Source organism: Hypanus sabinus, chromosome 3 (genome assembly GCF_030144855.1).
Source record: "Hypanus sabinus isolate sHypSab1 chromosome 3, sHypSab1.hap1, whole genome shotgun sequence".
Classification (NCBI taxonomy): Eukaryota; Metazoa; Chordata; class Chondrichthyes; order Myliobatiformes; family Dasyatidae; genus Hypanus; species Hypanus sabinus.
In genome coordinates, this window is record NC_082708.1 from 102,723,427 (window position 1) to 102,745,135 (window position 21,709).

General features: G+C 38.7%; 1 protein-coding gene across 2 annotated transcripts in view; it reads right to left on the minus strand.

The window, feature by feature from the left end:
- The window catches only part of LOC132391547 (probable ATP-dependent RNA helicase DDX60), an 81,526-nt gene that overhangs the window by 16,785 nt on the left and 43,032 nt on the right, over window positions 1-21,709 (minus strand). For both annotated transcript variants that reach the window (XM_059964881.1, XM_059964880.1), the window contains exons 24-31: window positions 19,770-19,897; window positions 17,203-17,361; window positions 15,980-16,118; window positions 15,117-15,269; window positions 12,782-12,886; window positions 12,399-12,599; window positions 11,227-11,331; window positions 8,318-8,471 (exon numbers count right to left, since the gene is read on the minus strand). In XM_059964881.1, coding sequence (XP_059820864.1) covers window positions 8,318-8,471; window positions 11,227-11,331; window positions 12,399-12,599; window positions 12,782-12,886; window positions 15,117-15,269; window positions 15,980-16,118; window positions 17,203-17,361; window positions 19,770-19,897 — 1,144 coding nt within the window. The remainder of the gene's footprint in view (window positions 1-8,317; window positions 8,472-11,226; window positions 11,332-12,398; window positions 12,600-12,781; window positions 12,887-15,116; window positions 15,270-15,979; window positions 16,119-17,202; window positions 17,362-19,769; window positions 19,898-21,709) is intronic.

Below are 21,709 nucleotides of genomic sequence, written 5' to 3' on the forward strand. Positions count from 1 at the left end.
AGTGAAGCCTTTTGTAAAACACAGAACACCAACACAAGCCCCCACATCTGCCCTGAACTGTGCTACCAAGACATAGCTTACTCAGAGCATGCCAGATTTGGCAATCCGACCTGAAGGCTTCTCCATCTGTGAAATTGTCTCTGTGTTCAGGCCACACCTGGATTTCTTATACAACTCTTGGTGCCAGCCCAAAACACCATAAATCTGGACCTCAGCAGATTATGAGTCTCCAGGTTCATTCAAGGCTTCTGGTTCGGGATTTGGGAAGAATTAAATATTTTTGTGGTTACACATCCATCCACATACACTCTTATGTAGTCAGTAACTTCATATGCCAGCAACAAAAATTTGTGCTCAGATCTAGAAAATCAAAGGTAGGTGATTGGAGGCTTACTAGTCACATGGATAAGACAAATAGGAAGTGTTCAATCTTCAAAGTGAATTTAATAACAAAAAGTATGTATATATGTTAACATATACTATCTTGGGATTCATTTTCTTGCATGCATTTACAAAAAAAATGCAATATATGAAAATGTAAACATAAAACAAAGACTGACAAACAAGCAAAGTGTAAAGGACAAACTGTAAATGAAAAATACAACTGAAAACATTAGTTGTAAAGAGTCCTTGAAAGCGAGTCTGGAGGTCACGGTAGTGGTGAATGAAGTTATCCATGCTGATTCAGCTTGACGGCTGTATGGTAATAACAGTTGCTGAACATGGTGACATGGGCCCTAAAGCTTCTGTACCTCCTGCCCAAAGGCAGTAGCAAGAAAAGGGGAAGGGCCTCTGCAGCCTTATGAAACAGCCAAAAACAAAAGGCAGCTCTGAGCTTGGCTTCAGTTCCATTTTCACCTAGCAATTTTTTGAATGCATGCCATTTGAATTCCTCTCCTCCTACCAATTTATCTGTCCTTAGCAGTCTCCATTAATAGGGCAATCCCAACACAAACTGGAGGAACACCACTTCATATCTTCATATTCCACCTGACATCTACAACCCTATGGGTATGAATATTGTATTTTTCCAGTCTCTATTAAAACAGTCACCTCCACTGTTCCCCAGCTCTCACCTTCAACCCTTCCCCCATAATCCAATTTTTGCCCCCTTTCTCATACCCTCAACATCCATCTTTGACCTCTCCATCTCCTGGTCCCATCCACCTACTACCCACACATTTAAGCCACTGGTTTCCACCAAACTCTCTCCCCCCCTAATCTTTTATCTGTCTCAGCTTCATTTTCCCCTCATCTCTCCTCTAATGCTTCCTATTGTCAGTGTTCCTGCTATCACCACTCTAGGTGTCTCCAAATTCACCCTCCCTCCATACCTGGCTCCATATGCCTTTTAAAAAAAAATCTGCCTCCATCTATTATTCACCTGCCTCTGTCTCCCAACTTCCCCTCCCTGTTTCAACTTTCTTTGTCCACCAGTCACCTCCTATACACCATCTCATCACTGTCCATTTCCTCTTTATATTGGCCATCTACTCTCTCCATTTTTAGTGTTGATGCACATCTTAGGGTTGACTGCCTCTTCCCCCATAGCTGCCCATGCGGAGATATTATTTAACCTACTGAGCTCCTCTAGCAGATTAGTCCAATATTCGCATTCTTGTGTGCATCACCTTTCTTCCTTGTTTCTCTAAAATCTTGGCTGACCAGTAATGCAAAAAAAAACACGCTCACACAACACCATTGAAATGGCTGAACCAGCAGTCAAGTGTTCAGGACCAGTGATCAAAGGAGTTTCAGTTCTGCCATGGCAGGTGTTGTTTTCTTTATGTGAGATGTGATAATTCTGGGAGACCTCCAGTCTCACAGATAACCACATCTGCAACCAGAAGCACTGAGCTACAGCTCTCAGAAAATATGTTGAAAAACTGGAGTGGTAGCTCAATGACCTTCGGCTCATAGGGAAACTGAGGAGATGATAGAAGGAAATTACAGTCCCCCTAAGTTGCAGGAAGCAGGTACCTGGGTGACAGTCAGGAAATGGGCAGCATGTACACGGTGGCTGTTCCCCTCAATAGTAAATATACCACTTTGGATACTGTTGAGGGAAACAACCTACCGGGGGAAGCTGCAGCAACCGGGTCTCTAGCACTGAACCTAGCATTGTGGCTCAGAAGGTGGGGGGGGGGGGGGGGGAGGGAAAGAGGATTGCAATGGTGATCGGGGATTCCATAGTTAGGGGAGTAGGCATGAGATTCTGCGGATGCGATACAGACATCTAGATGGTATGTTGCCTCTCAGGCACCAGGAACATGGACATCTCAGATCGGGTTCACAGTATCCTAAATGGGGAGGGTGAGCAGCCAGAAGTCTTAGTACACACTGGCACCAATGACAGATAGGAAAAGGAAGGAGGGCCAGAAGAGAGAATTTAGGGAATTAGGTAGAAAGCTGAAAAGCAGGAACACCAGAGTAGTAATCTCTGAATTGCTGCCTATGCTCCTCGCCAGTGAGGGCAATAGAATGATATGGCAGATGAATGTGCATCGCAGGAGCTGGTGCAGGGAACAGGGCTTGAGGTTTCTGAATTATTGGGGTCTCTTCTGGGTAAAGTATGACTTGTGCAAAAAGGACAGATTACACCTGAACCAGAGGGGACCAATATTCTTGTAGGTAGGTTTGCTGAAACTATTGTGGAGGGTTTGTACTAATTTGGCATGGGGCTGGAAATCAGACTGATAAGGCTGAGGATGGGGCAATTTGGAATACAAGCAGAAGCAGTGTATAGTGAGACTGTCAGGAAGGACAGGCAGATGATGGGGCAAAATTACAATTGGTGGGATGTGTTGCAGTGTAACAGAAACAAAATCAAAAAAGAGTAATGAATAATGGATTGAAGTCTACAGTATACAAAGTAGATGATATTTTAACAGTTACAGATTGGTACGTACGATGTTGTGGGCACCAACAAGTCGGAGCTGAAAGAAGATTATAGCTGGGAGCTTAACATCCAAGGATATACACTGGATCAAAAGAACAGGCAGGTAGGTGAGGGGGAGGTGACAAGTCTTATTGGTAAAAAAATTAAATCAAATCCTTAGAAAGAGATTTCTAAGGAACCTCCTAGGATCAGAAAATGTATAATATTTGTGGGTTGAGTTAAGTAATTGCAAGGGGTAAAAAGACCTTGATGGGAATTATATTCAGGCCTCCAAACGGTAACCAGGAGGTGGACCACAGACTAGAACAGGAGATAGAAAATACATGTCAAAAGGACAATATTATGATTGTTATGGGTTGGGGGATTTCAACATGCAGGCAGATTTCAAAAATCAGGTTGATGCTGGATTCCAGGAAAGAGAATTTATAGAATGCCTATGAGATGGCATAGAGCAGCTTGTGGTAGAGCCCACTAGGGATCAATTATTCTGGATCGGATGTTGTGTAATGAACTGGATTTGATTAGGGAGCTTTAAGGTAAATGAACCCTTAGGAGGCAGTGTTTATAATATAAAAGAATTCACTCTGCAATTTGGCAAGAAGCTAAAGTCAGATGTAATAGTATTACCATGGCATAAAGGGAATTACAAAGGCATGAGAGAGGAGCTGGTCAAGTTGATTAGAAGGCGACACTAGCAGGGATTATGACAGAGCAGCAATGGTTGGTTTCTGGGAGCACATGAAAAAGCGTAGGATAGATACATCCCAAAGATGAAGAGGTATCCTAAAGGCAAGATGATGCAACCATGGCTGACAATTCAAAGCCAACATAAAAGAGGGCATATATTGGAGCAAAAATTAGAGGAATGTTAAGAGAATTAAAAAGATTTTAAAAACAAACAAAAGCAACGAAAAAGCCATAAGGAGGGAAAAGATGAAGGTAAGCTAGTCAATAACAGAAGTTTTTTCAGATATACAAAGAGCAAAAGAGTGGAAAGAGTAGATATCAGACCATCCTGAAGTGACGCTGGAGGTAGAAATGGGGACAAGGAAATGGTGGACAAACTGAATAATTATTTTGCATCAATTTTCACTGTAGAAAATACTAGCAGCAAACCAAAAGTTTGAGAGTGTAAGGGGGCAGAAGTGAGCACAGATGCTATCACTAGGGAGAAGGTGCTTGGGAAGCTGAAAGGTCTGAAAGTAGAAAAATCACAAGGACCAGAATGGACAACATCCCACAGTTCTTAAAGAGCTAGCTGAAGAGATTGTGGAGGCATTAGTAAAGATCTTTCATGAAACAATACATTCTGTCATAGTTCCAGAGGAGAGCGGCATAAGAAATTATAGGCCAGTAAGCCCAACCTCTGTGGTTGGAAAGATGTTGTAGTCCATCGTTAAGCATGAGGTTTTGGGGTACTTGGAGTCACTTGACAAAATAGCGCAAGTTAGCATGATTTCCTTAAGGGAAAATCTTGCTCGACAAATCTGTTGGAATCCTTAGGATGAAATAACAAGCAGGATATAGGTGATATACATAAGGCTGCTTAGCAAGATAAGAGCCCATGGTATTACAGGAAACATACTAGCATGAATAGAGCAATGGCTGATTGGCAAGAGACAAAAAGTGGAAATAAAGGGAGCTTTTTTTGATTGGCAGACAGTGACACACTGGCAAAAGGCACACTGGCTGAACGCCTAAGTTGGTGCTGTCTTTCATTGATTCTATTATGGTTATTATTCTGATTTGGAGTTATTGAGTATGTCTGCAAGAAAATTAATCTTAGGGTTGTATTTGGTAACATACATGTACTTTGATATTAAATTTACCTTGAATTTTGACAAGTGGTGTTCGACAGGGGTTGTCATTGAGACTTAATTTTACACTGTAGTCAACAATTTGGATGGCTTTGTAGCCCAGTTTGCAGTCAATACAAAGAATGATAGAGGAGCAGGTAGTATTGAAGAAGCAGGGAGGCTACAGGAGGACTTAGATTAGGAGAATGGGCAAAGAGATAGCAAATAGAATAGTGTCTTGAAATGTATGGTCATGCATTTCGGAAGAAGGAATAAAAGAATAGACAACTTTCTGGATAGAGAGAAAATCCAAAATGCAAAGAAACTTTGGAGTCCTTGTGCAGGATTCCCTAAAGGTTAACTTGCAGGTTGAGTCAGTGTTAAGGAAAGCAAATGCAATGTTAACATTCAATTTGAGAAGACTAGAATATAAAAACAAGGATGTAAAGCTGATTCTTTAAAAGGCATTGGAGAGCCCTCACTTGGAGTATTGTCAGCAATTTTGGGTCCTTATCTAAGAAAGGATGTGCTGACATTGGAGAGGGTTCAGAGAATGTTCACAAGAATGATTCTCAGGAGCATTCAATGGTGCTGGGTCTATACTCGCTAGAATTTAGAAGAATTTGAGTGGGGGGGGGGGGAAGAGAATCTCACTGAAACTGAGTGTAGCTGTATGTGGAGAGAATGCTTCATACAGTGGGGGAGTCTACCACTGGCGGACACACTCATTTAGAACTGAAATGAGGATGAGTTTCTTTAGCCAGAGGGTGGTGAAAATGTGGAATTCGCTGCCACAAGAGGCTGTGGAGGCCAGGTTACTGGATATACTTAAGGCACAGGTTGATAGGTTCTTGATTAATCAGGGTGTGAAAGGTTATGAGAAGGCAGGAGAATGGAATTGAGCAGGATTGGATCAGCCATGAAATGGCAGAGCAGACTCAATGGACCAAATGGCCTAATTCTGCTCCTTTGTCTTATGGTCTTATTTTTTTAAATACATCTGTTATCAGCAAATGTGCCTAGAACAGACTTGCCCCTTGAGTCATTAACAAATTTCAAAATTTTTGCTATAGCATAGAACCCTAGCTTGATTCCATGGCCTACCAACCTAATAAGTATCAATTTATCCAAAAGTTTTCTGTTAGCCAAGCGCTTGTTCTTTATGTGCTGCAGTATTACACTGACAATCATGGGCTTTCTATGACCATGACAGCTCTTGGCAATTTTTTCTACATAAGTGGTTTGTCACTCCCATCTTCTGGGCAATGTCTTTACAGGTAGCGTGACCCCAGCCATTATCAATACTCTTCAGAGACAGTGGCCACGTAACTAAGACTTGTCATATGCACCAACTGCTCATACAACCATCTACCATCTGCTCCTATAGCTTCACATTACCATAATCAGGGATGCTAAGCTGGTGCTACACCATGCCCAAGGGTGATCTGCGGGCTAGCGAAGGGAAGGAGCGCCTTTGGAAGCGACGCATCTCCACCCTACCACCCAAGTTAGCCAATACTTCCCCATACTAATGCACCCCAATGACATGATCTTGTGCAGCTACTTCATGTGGCACCAAACTGAATTCTTTCTGGAAATTCAAATACAGGGTTTTTTTGGCTTATTGTTCACCTGACTCATTAAATTTATACCAATCCTCCCACACATTTTTCTTTCAAGTATTTTTCAAGCTAGAAATAACTTGGACATTTGTCTTGCTCACGAGTTCTCAGAAACAGATCTCTTATATAATGAGTGGAACGCCTGTACACTAGCTACCTTAACCATATCACTTCTATTCAATCTGTTTGACATGTCCTCAAAAATAGGTATTAATAAATGTCAAACACTATTTCCTTCTTTAAACTATGTTTAAACTCTGCTTAACTATATTGTCTTACAACCTTTGATTCTAGGCTTTAGACACATTAGTATTCTTAGTACTTATTCTGTATTTGCAATGCTTGTTTTACATTTCTTTTTCCTTTACCACCACCAGTTTAATATGCTACTATTGTTGGGATACAGGCAGTCACCGGGTTATGAACGAGTTTCATTTCTGAGTCCGTCTTTAAGTCAGATTTGTATGTAAGTTGGAACAAGTACATCTGGTATTATTTAGTGTCAGTTAGTCAAATGTTTGTCTTAGTATATAGTATCTATTTTACCTTTCTATGCAAATAAAATACTTAAGAAACATATGTATTCCAATAATTAAACCACTGTGTTGCTTAGTAATAACTGTAGCTTTCATTGGGGCAGGGCCTTTCATGTGCTCCATTATTCTCACTTTATCCTTTAAAACTGTCCTGATCGTTGACTGACTGTAGCCTAATGCTTTTCCAGTGACTGATGATGTTTCACCTCTTTCCAAACTCTTTATTATTTCCACTTTTTTTCCAACCGCAATTGCTTCCCGTCTATGGAACAGAAACACTGTGGGAGGTGGCTCCCGACCTCCGCCGGGTCCTAAGGACCATCGCACTGAGACAGGTTAAATGGGACAAGTGGGGGCTGTGCTGGGTTTGGGTATTTGATCATCCACAATATGCCGCGTGGGAATTTAAACTGGAGTGGCAGTGTTTTTTTTACAAGGTCGAGTAGCAAGCTCGACATCAACCCGAATCTCGAGCCCAGCACTGCACCACCAGCCGACCAGAAAGGGGGGGGGGGGGGTGTCCAGGGTGTATCTTGCTAAGAAAAATTTAAGCCAAATACAAAGTTACATACTCAACACAGTGTCAATGACAACGACTTAAAATGGCGGACGGTGTCACAATCCAAATTAAAATGGCGGACAGCATTCTCCTTCCTCGGTGCGTTAAGTACCAGTTATCTGTAAGTCGGACGTTCGTACTCGGGTCTACCTGTACTTATATTACTTTCTACCATGATATCAAAAACAAAATATTTCACAGAATTGTTCAAAGTCTATCATTTCCTTATACAGGCTTCCCCCGCAATCCGAAGGTACAGCATTCCTATGAAACCATTTGTAAACCAAAATGTCGTGAAGCGAAGAAGCAATTACCATTAATTTATATGGGAAAAATTCCTGAGTGTTCCCAGACCCAAAAAAAACCTACCAAATCATACCAAATAACACATAAAAACCCAAACATATAGTAAAAGCAGGAATGATAGGATAAATATACACCCTATTTAAAGTAGAAATATTGTAGGTACAGTGTAATTTCACTTAACAATATCGGGAACACAGCGAGTCAAAATCGATTTGGAGAGAGAAAAAAAAAAATCGGGACGTACACGTATGCGTAAACAACTGCCCGCACAAGGCTTCATGGTCATTGTAGTCTTTCTCAGGGTAAACACACATATAAAGCAGGCGTCTTTTTTTCGTAAAAGTGAAAATCCTCTTTGGTTAGCGAAAACAGGTACTAATGTAGGTCTTTCGTAACAGCGAGTTGTCATAAAGCGAACATTTGAAAAACGGGGGACACCTGTACCCTAATGGCAATCTGCTCCATTGAATGGGATAGTTTCAGCATAAAAGTCAAAGTCCATATAAGGCTAATTCATGTGGTTGAAGCCACATTTTCTTCATGTCATTATACAGAATGAACCTTTTATTTGAAGTTGTGGTTGTTAGTGACAATCTTACCTTTCCGTGTTGATGCATCAGGCTGAGAACAAATTTTGTGAAACAGACCTTTCATAAGGAAATCGATGAAAATAAAATTGGCCGGTTCATGTTGATCCAAGTGGGCCACTAGACCTGCAAACCCTTGTGGCATTCCATTCAAATCCAAAAATCCCTGCAAAAATGAAATATCACATGTTCAAATGAACTCTGTACCAACAATACAGAGTTGAAACTTCATCATGGACACCAGGAAATTTATGTTGAATTAATTACATAGTCTCAAATTAAATACATAAAAAAATCATACTAGTGATGACACTCTTTAAACTTCTGTACTTAAAAATCCATCTAGTTTGGCTAAAGATGTCAAAGGAGGAAACCTTTGACCTGGTCAAGATGCAAATAATGTTTCTAAGTAATGTATCAGATTCTTGCCTTTTTTAAAAAATCACCCAAGTGTTTCAAAATTATCACTCTTATTCAGATTTGACAGTCACATCAGCTCAGACAACCCTGCAAAGATCTCCTCCCGAATCAGAACTGGGAACAAACGAACACTGCAAAAATCTGAGATATACGCTATCCAATCTCTAGCCAGCCCTGATCACTTCTTCACAAGCCCTTCAGCCAGTTCCACTGGCAAGACAGGACACAAAAGAGACAATGTTACAAGCCAGAAAGTGTTCAACGTTCTCCATACAATTCAACCAGTCTTGTGTACCAGGTCAAATATAGGCTAGGATCCTCCAATTTCCATAACGATCGTCACAAAGTTAACCAATCACTACTTCTCCAATTCTTCAAATAGCAAGAGCACAAAGCGCATTTTGTGTAGGGGATAAGAATACTCTTCACCGAGTCTAGTTTATTTGCACCATCACTGTCCATGCTGGCCAGGTCTGAGAGGCACAGCCACAGAATGCCCACAACAGACTGGTAACAATGTGCCTTGTGAATGAACCAAATGCTATTCCACTACTGCCTGTATGTTAATAGTTACCTGTTTCATACTGCTAGTGAACCACAACTAATTAAATGAGAAGTGACAGAAGGCTGCCTTGTGCAGCACCCGATGAACCCAAATGTACACAGCCAGTACGATTAAGGTTTGCACTAAATAGTGTAAAATAAACAAAGTTAAGCAGTCCCTCAACTAAAACCTAGCAGATCAAAGCCCAGCAGTCCTGCCACATTTATTTGTGGCAGATGGTCCATTGAACTCCTAACAAGAAGTGACAGCTCTAAGAATGACCATTCTCAACAAAGAGCCAATCACACAAATGCCAAGAGCAAAGGCTAAAACATATGCAACATACTCATCGTTAGAGCAGAGTGGATGATTCACCTTAGATTCTTATGATCCCCCACCAGAGAAACAATTAATTCATTCCACATTATATCCATAAAATGCTATTTTCACTGGTACAGGCAAAGGTTCTTACGATCAAGCAAAAATAGTGATAATTCACATTCCAGAAACTGTCATTTCAGAACCAGATGCATCCATGGATAAGTTTTTCTGATTACAGTTATCAATGTTGCACTTATACAAAAGTACCCTTTTGTTTTGCCCACAATGTGCAGGACAATTATTGTGCAGCCAATTACTGCCATTCAGTACACTCTAAATGAACAGCAAGGTGATGGACATGTCATCAGTATTGCCAGTATGCACTCCTTGCCAATAACTTACTGACTGATGCTAGCCTACTTGACTGCAAATTTCAATTGTATCCTTGGTCCAAATATGTACTTATGAAATGAGCTTGAAATAAGCAACAGTCCTTAACAGTCAAAATCAAGAGGAAATACACTACAAAAGCTAAGAGTAATGCTTCACACAGATCATTCCAGCTCTAGGTCATCACTGTAAGAGTTACTGAGGGGATCCTTGAGCTAATCATCTGAATTTGTCACATTAATAGGTGGAACATCTGCTAATGACTGCACAACATTCAATTCCATTAATAGCACCTCAGACAATGAAGCAGTTTGCACCTGCCTGAACCATGGGGCAATAAAAGTAAGATATATGCCATACAAGTATCTGTTGGCTTTTAACAAAAGCACGCCTAACCACCTACCTCATTATTCAATAGATTACCATTATGAAACCCACCATCACCTTTAAGAATGGAAACTCAACTGTGATTACAAAAGCAGTTAGAGATCTTAGCATCTTGGAGTGAATAACTCACTTCTGACATTCCAAACCCTCATGTGCAAGGCACAAGCAAAGAGCTTAATGGAATACTCTTCACATGCCTGGATGCATAAAAACAAGCAACTTAGTACTGCCCTGGACAAAGTAGTGTAACTGATTGGCACATTAAACACTAATGTACTCAGCACAAAACTCTTGACAATACCTCCCAAACTCCAAGTGCAAGTTCAGCAGGTACTTCCACTCAATTTCACCAAATCTCACACCATCCTGACTTAGAAATAAAGAGTAATCCCTTATTACCAAATCAAGAACTCTGGATGCTTCCCAAATAGACTACATCTCTAAGAAGTTGGTCCATTTTCAGAAGGCACATAGATGTACAATAAATCAAACTACCAATAAATTTCACATATCATACAATTAATTAAAAAGAGAAAGGCTCAGAATATTCCTGTTTGTGTTAACTGGGATAATCATAACCATGAGTAGAGAATGCCGATGCTAACCGTTGAGGATTAATCAATTAATATCCAAGTGCCAAGAAACATGGACACCAACAAACAATGGCCTGTCACAATTACCACAGCCTTTGTTCTGAACTTATAATGACTTGGCAACATTTGAAAAAAATTAATTTCTAAATTTGTTGTCACTTTAGTGCCACATTATTGCAGCAGGCATTTATTTCTTGTAGATGCAAAAATAATTCATTCAAATTTTGGTTTCACCATTTTTAAAAACACTTATCTTTAAATCCTACCTGTTTGAGAAGAAACTGTAAACAGAACATGAAGTACAACTTCAAGATCGACTGCTTCTTGTGGTCATCATAGCACAGCATAGAATGTTGCAACAGAGACAAAGCCTACAAGATAAAAGTAAGTTTTTCCAATGATTATGCACAACATCCAATTTACAAAATAATTCTATATTAGCCAAGTATTGATTTTGTACACTGATGTTTGCATTTAAATATTTCAAATCAGACACACAGTAGTGCATTTTTTGCAGATAAATACAAGGTTCAGTTAAATAAATATTACAAACCAGAGAAGTGAGGAAAAGCAAGTCAAAAGAATGATTTTGTATGATGTAGAAATAATGCAACCAACTGTTTTCCTCCCGTTAGGTTAAAAATAAAAGTTAATCTCAATGCTTTGGTTTCAGATAAGAGGACGTGGTAATTTTTGCTATTTTATCCTTTAAATTTCCCTTTTAATAATTATTTAAAAGGCAATTACAACACATTTATCCTGAATAAAAATTCCTAATGAAAATCTACACAAAATATAACAATTATCGAAGAAAGAAAGGAAACCTAACTTGGATTCTGTCTAGAAATAGCAACATTCCAATACAAACAATAAAATAATGAATACATTCATCCAGTGAAATGTTGCAGAGTTAAGATGTACAGTGGTATACAATTACTGTCAGGGATTCTAGTTTAAGCATAGAACACAAAATATATTTTAAAATATCATTCTACTGATGGACAATTAGGTCGAATAAAGATCTAACAAAACAATAATCTTCATATTTTAAATGTTTTTCTAATAAATTTAATCAAAGTAATTTTACAATAGCCGGCTGGTGGCGCAGTGACATCAGCACCGGTCTCCAGAGTGAAGGTTTGAATCCAGTCGGGCTGCTCCCAGACATGCTTTCCATCCATGCCAGGTTGAGTGTCAAGCTCCCAACTCGGCCTCATAGAAAAAAAACACTGCCCTGTGAGAAGGACGTGGTGGACCACTCACAAAATCTTTCCGCCACGACAACCACTTAAAAAAAGTAAGTGGTTGCCAAGGCTCTGGCAGAGTATGGCACACCCAAAAAAATTTACAATGATTTTTATTAATTTTGATAGTAATGAAATGATAATGGCTAGGAAAAAACTACATCTATGACAAGACCTTCCAGCTAATTAATTACCTTGGCTTCTGCATCCATTCTGTCATCAGATTTAGCAGCCAGCAACATAAGACGAAGCACAAGCGAGAGTGATAAAGGAAACTGGCCCCTTAGTAGAGGAACACTTGCTTTGAGAAGTCTTTGCACTTTGGGCAATGGAATACAATAAAAGATCACGTTGCCAATCACATCAAAGCCTCGTCTTCCAGCTCGGCCAGACATCTGAAAAAAATATACCGGCAAGTTCAGTTTTTGAACTTTCAATTTTGAGTAGAATCTGTTTTTGGCACCAGAATTAAATAACTTTATTTAGATGGGTAAAATGTAAAGATGTTTTACTTCCAAGCGATTTTTTAATTTAAATAAATATTAAATAGAGCCCAATAAAGAATGGGATATAATACCTGTCTATATTGCAATGCATCCAGTAGAACAGAATCATCAAGAAAGACAACAGTTTTGCATGGCATGTTAATACCCAGGGCAAGAGTTCCAGTAGCAGTCACAACCTACAGAAAAACAAATTTACTGAATGAATTCACCTCAACTAGAACAAAAACTCTGCTCAAATGCATAGTTTGTAACACTGCTAGAAACTTCCACAGAGAAATCAGTATGGAATTGACACACCCTTCTATAGCAGGAGCTAATACTTTTAATGCAGCACAGCATTTCTTCCAGTGCACATGGCTGTCAATGAGATTCTATATCCCTATCTTACCGTTTCACCAGCTAAAGATGCCTGCAGATTGATGTTTGTGAATGTATTTATTTCAAAAACACCAGGGATCTATTTTAATAAAAACATGTATTTTTTCCCTATCACTCAACTATTCTAAAAACACAAGCATTTCCGCCTTGGATATATTCAATGGCTTTGGTTCCACAAGTAGAGAATTCCAAAGGATTTACAACTCTTAGGTTTCCTCGTCACAACCTTCAACAGGCACCTATTATTTGGCTCCCCATTGCCCTTACCTCCCCAACCACCTCAGATTACCACAAGTAGAAACACCTTCACAGTACCCAAACCTCTTAGAATTTTATCACCAACTCAATCTGCCTTTAAGCTTCTGAGACATGCCCTACCTACAGGAGGCACAAGGAACTGGTGACATACCAACAATACTGCCACAGGATCTTCCAAATCCATTGGCACAACAAGTGAAGTAATCCGAGCATTCTTTCTCAAATCAATTTTGGCTCCAGATAAATTGAACCAACTCCAATGAAAAGGTCACAGTGCTCACTTACCCAATATTAGATTTTCCAAATCCTCCCTGAAAAATTGCAATTATCTCCATCGACACAGAAAACACTGACCCATCACAGTTCAAAACATTCAGAGGGCCACATATCAGCATACGAAATCCCAGCAAATGGCAAAAGGCCAGCTGCTCTATCTTCACAGCATCTTTTCAAGTATAAAAACAGCCAAATACCTCTTCAGAATGCTCAGTCATCACACACCATTTAAATTTTGTCACTGAAGACGTGTCCAAGTAGCACCAGAAGGTGTATTTGACAATTATATTCTTACCAAAATTAATGACCTCGCCGTTCCACGTATACTCAATCTGCAAGATGTTTTACCATTCACTTAACATATTTAGAACTCTCAACAGATTTTTTTTGCATCCTTTCCACAAGCCCGCTTTCCCCACCTATCTTTGTATCATCAATTAATGTGGTTACAATTCACTTGGTCTCTTCATCCAAGTCATTAATAAGGATTTTGAATAGTTAAAAGTTCAGCAAACTGAAAATGACTTAATTATCCCAATTCTGTTTTGTTAGATTGCCAATCCTCTATCCATACAAAACTTTGTGCAATAACCTTCTATGTGGCACCATATCAAATCTTTTGGAAACTGCTTTTGGGAACTAACGGAGGCAATTCACTTTTCACCAAGCCAGGATGAACCTAGTTAAGTGTGTTTTAATTTTTGAGCATATTCCTAAATCAGCTTATTAGTGGATTCCAGCACTTGCACCATGGCATCTTAGGTTAATTGGCCTGTAGCTTTTTGAATCTTTGAGATGAAGAGCAAAGTAAGTTTATTATCAAAGTACGCATGCAGTATACAACCCTGAGATACATCTTCCCTTTGTTTTCTTGCAAATGGATGGGAAGCCAATTGGAACAATTTATTAGAAGCTTTCCGGAAAGAAATCTTGAAAGATCAGCTTCAGAAGACATTGTCACTTTGATCTCATCATTTTGCCCAGGTTTATTCTTTAGTTGTTTAGTGATATTAATCATTTCAAACTCCTCAGTAACTTTTTGCACCCAGATTATTCCTCTTATTGGACAGGCTATACAGCAAAAGATGCTGCTGTTAGCTTGAGCCAATTTTAAGTTCCAGAAGAAAATTAGGCATGTCACTTCAGAAGAGATGCACCCAGTTCTAAAATTTTCGCTAAGATTTCCACCTGGAAAACAATTAGCTCTTACTCCATCCCCTCCAACTACACTTCTATGCTGGCCAACTCCCCTCTTTTAGTTGTTATGAATGGTCTCAACTCAAAAGATCAACTGCCCATTTCCCTCCATAAATGCTACCTGACCTGCTGAGTTCCCAGCTTTGACTGTTGTTCCTCAAAATCACAGTGGCATCAAAAAGTGAAATGGTTGATTAGTATATTTCACAAAATTTCCAAAAGAAGAGCACAAATGCATTAAAATATTCAATGACCGATGGCTGAGTTGGTCACATTGCAAGTTTGTTAAACACTGACCCTGGCAAATCCAAGTCTGAAGAGCATTTCCACAGCTTGTCTTCCTTTACTGTTCAGGGATGGGTGATGAAATCCAATCCCTCTCTCCAAATAAAGCCGCAGTTGATTTGCTGTTTTCACTTGCTGCAATCGCTGAAAGATTGTATCTAAAATCTAGGGAATTCCAAAGTTGGCCGAGAATCATTTTGGAATACAAATTTTATATTATGTACCACAATAATTTTGTAAAGTTAACAATGTTAGGACTGAAAATCATGTTTCCAAGTTTTATGTTTAGTTACACAGATATTCTTCAATTATGTTCAATTTTTAAATTCCTTGTTTTTATACTTTTTGAAAATATAAATATTCACCTTTATACAATCTGCAATTAAAAAATCTATAGCCATTCGAAACAGAAAATAAAACACCTACACCGCACCCCCCCCCCCACTTCAGATAACGCCAAAGAAACTAAAATACATCTGCACTTTATTTACCTACAAAATTGCTAACAGATCACAGATGGCATCAATAGATTTTCTGGCAATTGCATAACCTTTGATTGTTTTTCTTCACAACTTTTTGTCAAAAATTTGCTCGGAGGATACAACCTTGGTCATTTATCTTGCTGCATATTATATTACCTGGCTATATGCAAGTCATCTGAAAGCAAACAATCTGCACTCAACTAGATTTGATAATGGTTGTTATTTGGTTTTATTTCTAAGCATTGATTAAAATGGAACATCTGTGTCACTAGATGACAGAAATAAAAGTAAATGACACAATTAACAAAGCAATATTAAGTAACCACAGAGATTTGAGTACTGAGATTGCATTAGGTATTTCAATTTTATAGAACAACGAAGAACACTCTGTACCTTATGGTCCGCAGCAGTTTCCACTGCATAGGTACAGTCTGATGGAACTTTCCTCAATTCTTGAAGTTTCTGGTATAACATTTCTTGCTCAGTTTCCCTCATTACCATATTGTCAGCCTCATGGGACTCCTTTGGATCACTGGAACCAGAACTAACTATTATATGCAATGTAATAAACCAACAATAAAAATACACCTTGTTGAGTATGGTTTGATCACCAAAAGAGGCAAAAATCTGGGAATAATTTACTAAAGAAAGAGATATAAATGAAAAGCAAGTTTAAAAATCTGTGGAGGACGAGGGATTGATTAAGCCTGAGGGATGATTACGCAGATCAATGGAATGGATCCAAGAATGATGCATTAACTTCAGAAACTATTTGGATGGGTGATATGGTGCAAGTGATAGCAAAATTGCTCAAATAGAAAATAATTCACTAACATCTTAACTCTTATAAGGGTCTAGGAGCTGTGCTAGTTTGAACCACTTTGCATGTCTGGGGTTGTGAATTAGCTTGGAATATTTTAAATTTCTCAGTTGGTCTGTGGTGGTTTCTAGATATTAGTTCCACGATATATTGGGGTATTATTGGTGCAAGATATTATAGCATTTCAGATACATAATGGGTACAAGATGCTTTATTGTTTTGAGCAGGCAAACTACTTTTAAGCTGTTTTATAAATCTGTAAAATCCAACTGGAATCACAGCAGTGCCAAAATCATAGAAGTTCAAAATCAATTGTTCTATTCCTGCCAAACAGCATTCACTTTTATCCAAGTCTGCTTCCACTAATTACCCCACTACTTCTAGACTGGCTAGCACTGACATTCTTTCAGGCATGCAGGACTGTGATTGAAGATTTAGTGCAAAAAGAGCTGAATAATTATTAGTTTTGCATCAGGGCTTACGTATTCCATCAGAGATTCAGTTCTTGGTTCATTATGGCAAGCAAGATTTCATATCTTGCTTGACATTACTCTCTCTGCATTAAAATTGATGAAATGCAAAATAATAACTCCCTCCAATCCAGTTAGTTTGGATAGCAGCCATTATACGTCTTGATTGACGCCCCCCCCCCCCCAGGACATCCTAAACTAATCTGGCCCTTTCATTGAATCTTGCAAACTTTCACATTTCCTCAACGAAGCCTTGCCAACAAATAAGAATAAATTTAACAGCTTAACCCTGGAAGTATAAACAGGAAGGTAAAAATAATACTCACGTAGGTTGTCTTTTTCCAGCACGCTTTGATAATTTTCGAAGTTTGTTTTCAACTTCGATTCTTTTTTTTGCATCATCTGAACCTCTTTTTAGTTGTTCCTTGTTAGTGACATGCATGTATGTTTCTTTAGCTAGTCTTTCAACTAATGAAACGCTAAATCTGAAATAAAAAGACTACATCAAAAAAAATACACAGTATGCAGACATATTAAATTAAAGTTTAAAAAAAACTCATTCCGCAAAGCTTGTCTGCACTGACAATTTTATTACATGGTCTGGGATCCACAATTTACACCTTTCCCTTCATTTCATCCAGCATATTCTCATTTGAGTCACATCTATTCTTGTTCAGGCACAGTAATTAGAGTTTTAAACACAAGAAATTCTGCCGAGGATGGAAATCAAGAACTACACAAATGCTGGAGAAACTCACTCAGCAAATCAGCCAGCATCAATGGAAATGAATAAACAGTTAATGTTTCAGGCCCAGGCTCTTCATCAGGATTGGGTTTTTTTGGCCTCATTCCAAGAGTGCAGGAGTAAAAATGCCTCAGCTGAAGATGTGTGTGCAGTTTTGGTTTGCTTATCCAAGAGTTTTCTTGCCGTAATGGAATGCAACAAAGATTTACCAGACTGATTAATGGGACAGCAGGACTTAGGTGGGTTAGTAAATGCGGACTAACTGTAATATTGAAGGATGAGAGAGAGAATATGCTGTTTAGAAAAAAGATCAGGAAAAAAAATCCTCACTCAGTAGTTAGTGAATGTGATTTTTTTATTATACGAAAGCAGAAGACAAATTGTTGAGGATATAGGTACCTTTATTAACTTGAGGGATCAATGGATGGGGAAAGTGGTCAGAACAGGGTACTAATTAGACAATCAAACTGAATGAGGATACAGGCTTGAATGGACCAAAGGGCCTTTCTCTGCTCCTACCTCACCCCGTAATATAATTTTTAAAAAACAGTTGTTAGTTTTAGACACAAGTGGGTCTAACTGCTTTAACTAGAGTAATTCTTAAGCTCCTAAACAATATAGACAATATAGGCACTCCCCAAATTGTAAACTCAATTTTATCTTTCACTGTTTGCCCATCCTTGTTGTCAAAAATTACTTAGCTACTTTTCACTCCAGTGCAACAAGTTTACTCACTTCTCTGTGGCTTTTTAGCTAAAATCTCTGCAATATTCTGCTTGTAAACTCTGCAAGAATGCCTACTCAAAGCAACACACACAAAATGCTGTAGGAACTCAGGAGGCCAGGCAACACCTATGGAAAAGAGTAAACTGTCAACGCTTACTCTTGGTGAAGGGCCTCGGCTCAGAATGTTGACCATTTCCTCTTTTCCATCGATGTTGCCTGGCCTACCGAGTTCCTCCAGCATTTTCTTGTAATGCTTTGGAGTTCCAGCATCTGAAGATTTTCTAATGTTGTAGTGCCTATGCAAAGCTCTCTTCCATAGCTTTAAGATAAACACTGAATTTACCAAGTTTGACTCACTTGGGTTCTACACCTCTTACATTAGGTATATTACTTTGCAGGTCCATAACTGCAAAACCTTTCAGAATTTTACATCAGAAAGCAACAAGCTTTCCTCTTAAAAGTATAATCCAGCAATCACAATACAGGCTTTCAACCATTACATTTTATTTACTGGATTGTGGCATGCAGCAGTTTTGACCATGCAAGTTTAGATGCAAATTTAAACAGCATTTTCAAATGGGCCATATTGCTTATGTTCAGACAGTACTCTATTGTAAATGTATCACTTGCTCGTATATGATGTATAAAAGTCTCCATTAAACAGATGTCCCAACAATTGATATGCATATAAAACTCCACTGCAATCAGTGGAAGGATGTGCTCAGGCGTGAAAAATAAAAACAGAATACATGATGTTTAACTTCATGTACACAAACAGCAATTTCTGTGCATTTTTTGTCACAATCAACTTGCCTAAACATATCTTCCACCAATGATACGCTGCACAAACACTAAGAACACCTTGACATTTCTGGTCATATTTTTTCAGTCCCAGCCAAATTAAATCTGCATGAGACAAAATAATTATGACTAAAAGCAAAAAAAAAAAAAATCAAATAACGTTCTAACATTCACTTTATATTCTTTTGCACTGGTTTAGAATTTCCTGAAGTAATTCACATCTACAAAAAAAAATAGCCACACACCTGGTGAGAACACATTCCACCCCATCCCCAAGCTACTGGTCAGTCTATTACACCTGAGAAGCAAGATACCCAGATCCCACCATTTATCTCTCGCTTTAATTGGATTAAATTCAATCAACTGCTCTATTAAACCAAACCCTATGACATGCACTCAGCTGAAGATATACAATCCAGATTTGTTGTAAAAACTAAATATTTGAAGATCACAAGAGAACTACTTGCACTTTATGAGACAGAGGGTGGTCTACTGATTCAGAGACATAAATATGTATCCCGAGCCAAATGTACCCACTGGAATGTCTGTGCCTTGAAGTGTTACAACTGGGTAGATAAAACTTTTAGTTTCATATCAGTAACTGAATAAAGAGAAACTTACGAGAAAAACAAAGCTGGAAGTTGGTTTTCTTTCTGTAAAGCTTCTACTAGCATGGGAAATTGTTTAATCATGGTTGCTGCAGAATTCACAACATTTCGTGGTCTCAGCTTATCCAGCACTTTTATAACCTAAGTGGGTGTACAAGATTAAAGAAATGAGACATACTCTATTCTGTACTTACACAGTATATCAACTAGTGCATGTTTTAAAAACAAGGATTTTGAATTATTAAAAACTAAAATGAAAAGACCCAGTCAAAATAATAAATATTAGTGTCTAAGGAGGTAGAGAAGAAGGGGCTATATACATGTTCTAAATTTATTACGCATTTTTTTTCGTCTATTTCAGGACCTGTCTACAAACAGAAGATCAGAAGTTCAAAATATTTTGGAATTGTCACTGTAGTGTAACCCTTACCCACAGGCTGGTATATGTCTAGGGGAAAAAGGAGATCCAGCCACTCTCCAACCCACCTCCCATACACGCAGGTGCTGTGAGAATCGAGTTAATGCCTCGCGCCCGCCAACAGTATCAAACCCACAACAAATACCGTTATGAAATACACTTTAAAGAGTTTACTAAAATTAAAAAAAATAGTAGGCAATACAATATATATATACACACACACACATACACACAAACGGAAAAAAACAAAAGGTGCCAACTTATCAAAGTTCAGTCTGTTTAGTGCACTCGTTGGAGCTCAATCAACGAACCAATCGACCCATCCGGCCGTCGCACCTGGGACCACCCCGGTGGTCTTACGAGCAGTCCAGCACACGTCCACCTTCCTCAGCGTCTTCCTCGGCCTCTCCAAAAAAAACCGCGAAAACCCCTCCCCCAAGTTCCCAGCATCACAAGACACAATGACATTCCCCATTGATTAACAAATGAATACAATTACCATATCAGCCATTCTAAAGTGAAACAACGGTGAGAGAAACACTTATCCGACAAAGAAACATTCCTACTTGTAACAAACCAAAGAGGCCATTTTGAGTAACATACCCAGGACATTGTACAGTAGGATAATTCCACAGTTGAAAGGGTGCCTGAACGGGCATGCTTTAAGAAGACTATTGGAAATTGGGAGCCAAGTCAAGGGAACAGATGTGTATTCCACAAGTTATCATTTATATTGAACTTCCATAATAAACCAATAAAGCAGCTCGATAAATGATTGGCAACAGGGTTATAAAACTGCCTAAAATAAAGCATTTCACACACAAATCCATAACTGCCAATACACACCATTGAAACTCATACCTAGCAACCACCACAGACTAACTATGCATCTCAAAATTACAGAACAGCTGAGAATTCTTTTGAAATTAATTCAGTATCTCAGACACAAAACAGTTCAAATCAGCATTTTCCACTTGAATTTTAAAGGAATCTCTGACAAGGGCTTCAATAATAGAGCAACTAAGAATCTTCAAATATCCCAAATTAACAACATAGACCGTGGTATTATCAAGGATCCAACCCACCATCCAGCATCCTCTTTGGTATTTTACCATCAGGCAAGCCTCCAATGCACAGAGACAAGAACAGTCAAGATTGGACCTTCAGGTCATTAAGCTTCTGAACTCCTTGCCACATCGCATTCAGAGTCACCAGATAATTTGCACCCTACAATATTTAATTTATGCACTTTACTTTGTTTACCTATGTGCAATTCATGTATAGATTTAATTCTTACTTTCCTAGGTTATTGGGTGCTATATATGTTATGTGTTCTACAGTGCTTTACACCCTGGTCCAAACAAAAGTTGTCTCATTTGGCAGTATACATGTATATAGTTATATGACAATAAACTTGACTTGACAAGGAACTACAAGAAAGTCACAATATGCATGCCAAATGTTATTCAGCATCACACCACTACAAACATCTCAAAATAATGGGTTATTCCAGACCTATAGAGCATCCAAACATA